Source organism: Elephantulus edwardii, unplaced genomic scaffold, assembly GCF_000299155.1.
Source record: "Elephantulus edwardii isolate Elephantulus edwardi_28Jun2011 unplaced genomic scaffold, EleEdw1.0 scaffold00117, whole genome shotgun sequence".
Lineage (NCBI taxonomy): Eukaryota > Metazoa > Chordata > Mammalia > Macroscelidea > Macroscelididae > Elephantulus > Elephantulus edwardii.
This window is the reverse complement of record NW_006399867.1, coordinates 3,736,034-3,747,252: the sequence shown is the minus strand read 5'-3', so window position 1 is coordinate 3,747,252 and position 11,219 is coordinate 3,736,034. Positions and strand designations below refer to the sequence as shown.

The following is an 11,219-nucleotide window of genomic DNA, read 5'->3' as shown; positions in this document are numbered from 1 at the left end:
AGAGGGGTGATGATGGGTGGGTGGGGGGGTGGTAAAGGAAATGGGAAGGATATTTTGTGAAAAACAATGTATTCAAAGTCTGTAAACAAATCCGTATAAAATAAAAATTTTTAAAAGACACTTAAAACTTCTTTCAAGAACTACTTTTTTTTTACTTGCTAGTACCAGTTCAGCATAGAACCAGAGCTCAGTAAGCATAGATAATGATAAACTGCTTCAAGGCATTACCTTTTTCAGAACACAGACCTAAGCGTCTTGGGTCTAGTGTACTAATCTGAGGGGGAATGAGTTATAATTAAGTATGGAGGTTTTTTGGTTTTTCTCTTCTTTTCTTTGGAGAAGGAGTGACTTTCACAGAGAGACAGTCTGATGGGACAGTCACCACAATTATCATCTTTACAGTTAAATGGGCTTCAAAGCTGGGCTACATGAAGGGAAAAACTGACAAGCTAGGATCTTCCATTCTAAAACCTTAATCTAAAATTTTTCAGTTTAGTTTGTTAATCAAAAGTACTATTTTAATGAAAAACCTGTTAAAATGCAAATAAAAAAACACAGCAGGAATAAACACTAATTTTTATGACTAATTCTTTGCCTTTTAAAAAATTTGTATGAGGAATTAAAATCTCTCATAGAATTAGAATTAAGGTTTTAAAAATAATTTTTGCTCCTTATCTAAACCCATATTCAAATATAACTGGTGTCTGGGAGAAGGGAGGTGCATTTTAGGTTGGGAACACAAGGAGCTTCCACAGACAAATGCGGGGAGCTCTGCTTCCTTAGCTGGCTGGTAGGGACATGGGAATTTACTATTATCCTTCACATCTACCTGCAGCTCTTATATATCGCATAATACTTTTAAAAAGAAAACACCTGAGAAACAGTATAATATTCACAGCTCCATGCTGCATCACACATTGCCATATACCAGACCATTTACTTCTAGTACATTTCACCAAGGGGGAAGAAGAAAATTGCTTTCATATTAGCAGACTGAAGTGTTAAAACAGCTTACACAAAGTAGAAATCAATAATCCCCTCCCCCCCTCCTCCCCAGGGATTCTTATTCTCAAAAATGTGGTGTTAGCAAGTAAATGTTGCTTAGACTTGCAAGTGCTCATTTTAGAAACATGCAATTGGTACAACAGCAGCAACGTGTCATAGCTCAAAGCACACCTCCTTGGCCAAGTTCATTACCTCGATTTCCTGTAGTTGCTCCTTATTGGTCGTGTACATCTGCTGAAGAGACTCTTCTAACTCTGTGTTCCGATCCAGTAACGTCTTCCCAAGCTCAGCAGCAAGCTGGAGATCTAGGACAACAATCAAGTCGTAGAGTACCATAAATAAGCTCACTTCGACATTTTATACTACCTGTTCTTGAAAATAAAATGCCAAGACCCAAGACTCAAAACCCAAGATAAATAAGGTTTACTTTAGGTTACAATGGGAAGTGGAATGGTACAGAAGAAAACCTAAGTTTAGCTTAAAATTCAGGGAAACAGGGGGCTAGTTTAGCAAGTAAATAACTCTATTACATAGTCTTGTTTATAAGATGTGAAGAACAGAATCTACTTTGTGGATATAGATTCATTCGATCAGGAATTACCAATCAGTATTGCTCCTCAGAAGCAAGGTTGGTAGACATCTCACGTCAGGTATGTTGTCACTGGGGACCAGTTTTGGAAAAATAATTAGGCTGGGAAAGGTGGACAGTCAGAAAAGGAGAGAAAGACCCTCAGTGAGGTGGACTGACACAGTGACTGTAACAACGTGCTGAAGTGTATCGGAGATGGTGAGGATGGCTCAGGACAGAGCAAGGTTCAGATCTGTTGTTCACAGCATCACTATGAGTCGGAGTGGGCTCAACGGCACCCAACGACAACACCATTGTGACTTCTAGATCATGAGCCCAGTTGCTGTGCTGACTCACTCATCACGTGTTCCCACGTGTGCCAGAGCAGAACTGAGCTCCATAGTCTTCCAGTGGCTGATTTTAGGGGACACAGACCACCAGGCCTTTCTTCCAAGGCCCCTGTGAGCAGATTCTAACGCCTAACCTTCTGGTCAGCAGCTGTACATCAACTGTCCTCTAAGGTCGCACATTATCTGCTAATGGGATGGATCTATTCATATCTCAACAGCCACTGCCCCTGGATGTCTAAATAAGTCAAATGAACGGAGGCCATTAGTTAGCTCTCTCCCACCCCAAAAAATTCTTTTCTGGGGGGTATACTCTTTAAACCAAAACCTAGGTGACCTTTTCACAGACTTGATGGCAACTAATTATTGGCAAAATTCCTGTAAACCCAGATGCTAAGCATGCAACTGTCGAAACAAAGACTGCTGTTCCTGGACTCCTAAGAAACCTTGTAAGTTGAAAAAAATGTTTTTAAAAACAATTAAGTTGAGAAAAGAAAAAATACATCAATCCTAAGAGCATATCCAAGTCCACACCATGCATTCTTCTCCTCTTCTAAGCAAACCAGATAAGCAAAGCAGCAACACAATTTTTGAAGCAATAACATGTCAATGGCTCATAATTCCCTTTAACACAAAATCCTAATTCTATTTTAAACCCAATTTCTTTCTCTTCTGAGGCATGTAATCACAAAGACAGAATTAACGTATATCATACACCATTCTAGAAATGAGATTTAAATAATACATTCATTAGTTCAAACACTGTTATTGTGGACTGCTGTCCAATGAGCTCTGGCTTGTGGTGATCCATGTGCATCAGAACAAAACACTGTCCAGTCCTGTGGTATTGTCACAGTTGGTAGTATTCTTGAGTCCACTCCTGCAGACTCCCAACGTGTGTTTTTAGTGGCTTCTAACCTGCAGGGCTCAATTTACAGCACTGTACCAAGTAACACTCTGCTATAGTAAGGGGGCTCTGGTGGCCTCGTGGCAAGTTGTACTGCTATCCTGAAGGAACGCAGTTCAAGGCCACCAGCTGCTCCGCAGAAGAAGGATGGGCAGTCTCCTCTCTTGTGATTAAATTCCTCTGAAAACCTACTGGAGGGTCAGCTATGGGTCAATTCTGACTCTATGGTACACAACAACGGCACACAGGGTTTTCACTGGCTGATTTTCTACCTGGTTGGGAAGTCTTGCCAAAGCGTCAGGGGTGGCCTTGATGATACTGGTGCACCTTGTAGTGTCCCAGTAATATGCAAAGCCCCACTGCACGCCATCTGACAGAAGGGTGGAACACTAACACAGGTAACTGAGACAGTTCTCTGAATAGCACGTGTCATGAAGAGGTGCTCTGATGTACAGGTTATGATGACCAGGATAACATTTTCAAACTAGTCATTTCAAAAGTCTCTCTACCCATAGTATTCAGTCTAGAGAGAGGATATTAGTATACAATTGTGAGCATCATATGAAATAACATAAAAATCATAAAAAAATGCATAAGAAAGTAATTTATAAACTAAACTGCAATACAAAAGCAAAGCATTATTGGTATTAAACAATTCACAATAATTTATTGTTAGGACAGTGGCAGGCTCTAGCTATTTAATGATGAATAAAATGGAGGAGGCTCCTGTTCTCCTGACACTTATGGATTAATTACAAAGCCAGACAGTAAATAAACTTAAATTATGATAAGCAGTAATTATTCCTATGTACATGCACATATCTAACAATCCCAGACAATATTCTAGGTACTGGGGATATAATAAACAATGGAGATAAAAACAATTCCTTGCTCTCATGGAGTTTATTCTATATGTAATATCTCAATAATAAGTGATAAAGAGGAAAAAATGGCAAGAAAGGAGGGCAGGAAGAGTGTGGATGTTGGAGGTTAAAATGTAAGATTATGTAATAAGGGTTTTAAAAAAAACCCAACCCCAAATGAATGACCTAAAGTTGATCTACCCAGAGAAAAGCACTCCAGACGAAGGGCAAAACAAAGGCAAAGATCCCAGGAAGGAAGCACGTCCAGGCAGAGGGAGAAGTCACAGGAGCCAAGTCAGAGACAAGGGACATGACAATTTTGGCTTCACTCTCAATGAAAGAGAATCTAGTCTAGGCTTATGACATGATCACACTGCAATCATGGCTGAGAAAATGATGCTGGCTTGAACCAAGGAGAAAGAGATAAAAGGTGGAGATGAAGAAGAAAAGGAGTAGTATTCTGTCTTCAAAGTAGAGCTAAAGGATTTGCCTAATTGCATGTCAAGTATGAGAAGAAAGGCAACAGAAAACAACATTAGTTAATAAATGTAGAGCCCACTAATACATTAATAAAACTGGCTAATGAACAAGGAACCTTCTTCAGAAGGAAACTTTCAGGTAACAAAATACAAAGAGCCAGACAAAGGATCTGTGATAGGAAACAAGTTGGCCCATTGTACAACTTGACTGAAAGCCAGTGTGGTAAGACTCAAGGGGGGGAAATGGTATGAGATTAAGTTAGAGAAGTAGGCAGACATCAGGTAAAGAAAATTTATCTTCTAGGTAGGTAGAAAGCCATTTCAGCTAATGTGACTACAATATTCATTATGAAAACAGGAAACATTCCACTACATGATTTTAAAACCTTTTAGCGGTACCTGTTCTTTCTGATATTAAAAGTTAGCTTAGAATAAGCAGTAACAGAAAAGTAAAGGGCATAATTCTACTTGGTTAGTTCTCCCTCATTAGGAAAAATGAGGAAAAAACCCACCCAATCATGAACCACTCCAGCTCATTTTAAAACATTTACACCTGTTTTAAATAAAATACTACACTGCTGGTAAAGTAGGTGTTAAAATACATTCTCTCTTTATTTAAATATTAACAATGTCTATTAGTATCATACATTAAGATTTCAGATAACAAGTCTGAAATAACATCTTATATTCTCATGACATAGCATCTTTACAATTTGCCCAAAGCATTTAAATTTTTTTATTAAGGAGCCGTCGTACCTCGGGACTTGGCTGCTAACCGAAGGTGGGTGGTGTGAGCCCACAGGCCGAAGATGTAGCCATCTGCCTCCACAACAATTACAGCCTTCAAAACCTGGCAGGGCAGCTCGGCTCTTTTTATAGGGTTGCAGTGAGTGGGAAATCAGCACAACACCAGTGGGTATTTTAATCTTTCTATCTTCACGAGGTATTTAACCCAGTTTTCCAGATGAGAAAACCTCAAGTACAAAGATGTTAAATGAGCTGATCAAATCTACACGGTGAGTCACAGATGAGACAGAAACTCCCCAGTCATCACTTTGTAACTCTCAGACTTATCAGTCTCTGTGCTATTATCCACATCCACACAGAAGTCCAGCAAAAGGAATCGCCACACTTCTTTGCTACAGGTCAGGAGTCCAAAGTCTCCCCAAGCTGAGACTCTTAATCTGTTCCACTGTTTCTCACACGTGGTAATGAGCGACTACAGAAGAGATATCTGGGGTTTTACTGCCAGCTCTGGCACTCAAAGTGCACAATATCCTGGGGCAAGTTAATATGTTATCTTTGCCAAGTGAAAAAGGAACTATGTATGGCTAAAGATGTACCAGAAATGATTATTTCTGCACTCACAGGTGTGTAACGTGTATACAGAGACCCACAGAGAAACCATCACACTGTACTAAAGGTAAACATCACCTATGCACTCATGAAATCTTTCCTCCAGGCTGTTGTAACGTGGTGAATAACCTCACTGGGATGGACAACCAGCTTACCAGAGAGGCTCTTAACTCGTAATCAAACCTGAACGGAAACCTCTTCCAGAATTTGGACTAACTGGGGACCATCAAGCACTTCTATTCAGTTATGAAACTACTTATCTTGCTTAATATGCCGCCAGAGTATCCCTTCTAGTCCTACAGACAGAAATGCCGTGCTTAGCACTCTTTGTAAATAACTAACAGTAAAGAATTTGAGACTCGTCCTTATCTTAGCCCTTCTCTTTCCAGTTAAACAAAGCCTCAGCCTGGCACAGTAACCTGACGTCTCATCATCGCCTAAATATTTTATAAGATGTTTAGGATAGAATTTTAGCAAGATAAGTCTCAACTACAAGAAAGCACCTGTGAAGTCACACTGTATAATAGGATATTACTTCATCTGTTGGTTTAAAGACTAGGGTCCTTTTATAGGGCTTCTTTTAAAAAACCTCTTTTCCTGTTGTGAAGCATCTGGCTTCCACAACTAAAAGGAGCTCAAAGTTGGCAATATGCCTGAGAAGGTTTTCTAAATAATTAGAGCAGAGAATGGGGGAATATTGAATATCCTTTTTAGCGACATTTTTAATTAAGGCAACAAAGAGGAGAAAGCAATATAGTTATGAAGTTTTGCACACCTGTTCATCTCTATTTCACAATAAAGATTCTAATTAAGAGGTTGTCTTTTTTAAGTCCTACTGAACTAACCTAGGCAGCAGTGGAGGATGTATCAGTGAGTTTGGAGTTGTAATGTATCAATACTTTCAAGTTTAACATTTAACAAGATCTCTTTTTACTAATCCACCTAAGCAAGTGATAATATCCTGAATTAACAATGTAAGACTGTTAGCTTTAAATAGATACTCAACTTAGACCTTACTTTATGCAAAAACATTAGCACGACCAGTAAAGTTTTTTTTTTAAAAAATCCGTCTAAAATTTTCAAACTTTTAAAGTCCACTGCTTTTATGATTCCCATCTTACTAAACTCTCTTCAGAATATATGAGGACAAGCTATTTCCCAGCATCTGTAGCAGTAGTGATTCAGTAATAATAAGGCTGAAAGCTTTCCCTATTACAAAATCAAATGCGTCATTTGGTGATGTTTCTATGCTACTCCTGTTGCCAACGTTACTATAATTGGAGAAGGAGAAAAAAAGTCCTCACCAACTCTGAATATAAACATCAAGGGGGGGGAAAATGTCCATCTGAACGATCCACCAAACAGTGATTCAGCAAAGAAGTTGAAAAAAACATTTTTCCCGCCCTTCAGTTGTCATCATCTTAAAAAGACACAGAAATCTTAAGATTCCTTTAAGCTCTAATTTCATTTGGCGGGCCATACAGTGGAAACCGGAATCCTTATTCTAAGCTTGCACTGCTCACTATACAACAATTATAATAGCAGCTGGTTCTAAAAGAAAATTGTCTCTCAAGTCTTTCTGCCTTGCTCGCAGGGGCACATTTCAAAGCCAGAGCCAGCATTACCTGCACAGAAAGCTCCTGCTGTCCCAGAAAGGATCTTATCCACAGAGATTACTGTCAGTGTCTTACTGTGTCAATTTAGCCCTCTGACAAAAGACAGTCTCTTCATCAAAGGGTTTTCTCAAAGCAAAGACTCTTCTCCTTCTGCCTACACAGCTTCACATATTGCCTACAAGGTATGAATAGTAGACCAGTCTACAGAGGTTAAACATTTTTCACCAATGTTAAAAGAACTATCGCAACAAACATTGATATAGAGTGTACCTATTTAAATAATGGCTTACATCGTTTGAGGAAAATTATTTCTTAGTTTATACTTTAAGAACAAAGCCTTGAAAAGCTGTTTTAAGCTATTCTCTCCAAAGAAACTTTACTCTGAAAAGTAAGTGAACAGAGATAAAATCCTACTAGATTTGGCTTAGTCAATCTAACAGGACAGATCTGCTCACCAAGCCAAAGAAAGATCACTATGAATCAGAAGTGAGTTGACTGCAGTGGGTTTTCGTGTATCCTTGAGTCGTTACTGACTCATAGCTGACCCTCCAAGCAGGCTTTCAGAGGCTGTAAAACTGCACAGGAGGAGACTGCCCGTTTTTCTCCTGTGGAGCAGCTGGTGGATTCGAATTTTGTGCCTCTGGATTGGCAATGAAATTCTTTACCACTAGGCCACCAGAGTTTCCCCCTCACAAACTTAGCAGTAAATATCTATAAAGACTTTACATGTGCCAGGTATCTAGTGAATATAAACCACAGACAGCATCTTCACACTTATCTACTGATGTTGTTATATATGGTTGAGTTGAAATCGATTCAGTTGACCCTCCAGCACGTTTTCAAAGGCTGTAAATCACACAGATTTCCCATCTTTTCCCTGCTGAGCAGCTGGTGGATTAGAACAGCATGTCACTGGGCTGGCAGCACAACTCTTTACTGCTAGGCTTCCAAAGCTCTCTTCAGAATTCTCTAGTGACTCCTTGAGAGTAGGAATCTCACTCATCCTATCTTAACTCTGGTCCCAATGCCTGGCACAAAGTAGGTAACGTGTGTGTGTGTAATGAACACATTTTCCAAGTTTTTAGAAATTCTTTAACATATAATTTTGCAAAGTTTGGATAAAGATATCCTTTTATTCATACTGTAGCCTTTATTCTCTTACTGTTGTTAGAACTATACATCTTCTATTTTCCATATAAGGAGTCCTGGTAGCATTGTATGTAAAACTGTCTGGCTATTAAATGAAAGGTCAGGGGTTTGAATCCACAAACTGCTCCAACAACCTCTGAAACCCAAAGGAGGGTCACTATGAATCAGAACTGAGTTGACTGCAGCTGGGTTTTTGTTTATTCCTCATGTAGCTCACAGGTTTATGTCAAAGTACACTAGGATAATGAATATAAAAGCCCTTAGAAAAACACAGAACAAATTCCAAATGCAAACTGGCACTGAGGAAGTTTAGACTGTGTCCTTTAATATTCTCCTGAATTTGAATATCTGACAACTTCACTTCTGAGCAAAGAAGTTAAGGAGAATTCCACAGACAACTCCAATATGTTGCACCTGCTTCTTGACAGTCTGAAATATTGTAATCGGTTGTTCCTAATAATCTCCCACAGCAGGAAAGTGCAGTGTGGACAAAGGAGCTTGCTGGGAAAGAACTACAAAATCCATGATCCTGTGAGGATGTTCCCCCCCAGTTCAATAAATTAATCAAGTTTCTACTTTGTGCCAAGAAAGACGATCTCCTCCTGTGAGATTTCAAGCCTCTGAAAACCCACTGCTGGGTCAATTCAACTGGATAGTATGTTAACAACAACAACAATAACAACACTCTTTGCCATATATTATGCCAGATACTGCGGATTTTAAATATGAACTGACCTGGTCTTTGTCCTCTCTGCCTTACAGATATATTCAGGCTTCTTAAACATAGGAAAGAAAAATATTTACCTTTGATTATACAAACCCCTAATTTATTATAGGGAAATGTTGCAATTGCACAGAGGATGCTTGCCTCACTAACCCTGGAGAAAGGTACCAAACTAAGCCATCAATCTTAAGAAAGAAGTATGAAAACAGGGTTTGTTAAAATGTAAAACAAATCTTTAAAGACCTCTTTAAAGTGTTAAAAAGCAAAGATGTCACTCTGAAGTCTAAGGCTTGCCATGATATTTTCAATGGCCTCATATGCATGTGAATGCTGGACAATGAAGGCTGAAGGAGAATTAATGCCTTTGAATTATGATGTTGTGAAGAATACTGAACATGCTGTGGACTGCCAGAAGAATAAACAAATCTGTCTTGAGAGGAGTACAACCACAAAGCTCTTCAAAAGAGAGGATGGGGAAACTTTGTCTTAAATACTCTGGGCATGTTCTCAAAAGGGACCAGTCCCTGGAGCAAGACACCATGCTTGTTGGCAAAGCAGAGTATCAGTGAAAAAGGGGGGGGGGGGGGCAGCCAGAACCTCAAAGAGATGGAACTACAGGTACAAGGTCAGTGGTGACTAGGAGCAAAGTGCAGGACTGTTGCGTGGCAGATGGGGTCACCCACTGAGTCAGAAACAAATTGATGGAGGACATTATGCTGAGTGAAGTATCTCAGTCACAAAAGGACAAATACTGCATGGTGCCATTGTTGTAAAACAGGACTGACATTGGGGTTGGGGGGGAGACTGAGAAAGATGGGATAAATAATATATACTGCATTGAAACAGATGAGGGGGAAAACTGTATAAAAGGGATATATGATTAGGTATTTTTGTCATGACAGGAGTCCAGAGCGAAGGCTGCATAGTGGAGAGGACCTGGGGAGAGGAGTTGTAAAACAAAGAAAGATTTTTTTCTTTTACTTTTCCAAGAGGGTAGCATACTGGGAGGGGGGGGTTTTGGAGGGGAGAAAAGTGCAACAATGAATGAATGGAAATCCAAAGTCTCTGTAAATTTTCATTGAAATTAATAATAATAATTTTAAAAAAGAAAGAAATTAATGGCACCTAAAAACAACAACAAGAAGACACATCTGTCTGGTGGACAGAAAACAGGATGGCAACTATCACAATGCAACCACCATATATAGCTTGGACTGTACAAGAAATACCAAACTATTTTGCTTTCTGGACTTTTCACTGCACTTTGATTCCAGCAGTCACACTCCCCAAACTGAAGTTCTTGTTTTACCCTCTTTTGGCATGAGCCATTCAAATACACATTCTACTTGTTCTTCCTGCCCCAAGTTCAATGGTTATCATGAACAATCATCGCGATTATTCAATATGGGCTAAATGGGATGTTTTCACTGCAAGTTTAGAGCTGGGAAAGATAAAGGGGTGTGCACACTTAATTGGAGAAACAGAAAATGCGGAGGGGAAACGCCTGAGGATCACTAAGTACCCAGAGGTTAAGAATGCTTGGTCAGGAGTTGGAAACCAAACCCTAGCCCTTCAGACAACAGTGTGTACTTCTCCCTCCAGAGCGGGTGGTGAGAGGATTAGGTGAGGGATATGGAAGGGTTTCCCTGTGCTCCACACACAAAAGTGTTCCCCCAAGTGACAGCTTCTTAAGTAAAATGAGAAGGAAAAAAAAGGAGCCAAAGGGCTCCAAACTGAGCTCTGAGTTAAGACTGCTCTATGGAGGCGAATCAGCAAGAAAGCCAAGGGAGGCCAAACAGGACTGTGTTTTGAAAGGTGACTGGCACCTGGTGAGGTATGCATCTTTTAAAAAACATATTAGCACCCAACAGGAGAAAAAAAAAAAAAACCAAAACACAACACACCACCAAACCAAAAAGCAACCCCAACTTGTAAACAGGTTGGGTTGGGATGAGGAAGATAAGCTTTGGCAGCGCTGTCACTTCTTATCTCGAGTGCGTGAGTTCCAAACTGCTCGTCCCTGCACTTCATTTAGGCGAGTCACTTAACCCTTTAGGCCTCAGTCTGCCTCGCCTGAAAATGGGGGGTTACACAAAAGTTACTCGCCAGCAAGAGTTTGCGCGTGGATGACACCAGCGCTGGTCTGCGGACTTGGCCCTGTTCCGGCCGCAAAGCAGCAGCGCGAACTGGCCGCAGCAGCGGACA

The 11,219-nt window shown here is 40.0% G+C and overlaps 1 protein-coding gene across 1 annotated transcript in view; it reads right to left on the bottom strand.

Annotated features, from left to right (window-relative positions):
- Nucleotides 1-11,219, bottom strand: part of CDR2 (cerebellar degeneration-related protein 2, 62kDa) — a 36,737-nt gene that overhangs the window by 24,889 nt on the left and 629 nt on the right. The window contains exon 2 of the mRNA XM_006892640.1: nt 1,198-1,310. Within this exon, the coding sequence (XP_006892702.1) occupies nt 1,198-1,310 (113 nt within the window). The remainder of the gene's footprint in view (nt 1-1,197; nt 1,311-11,219) is intronic.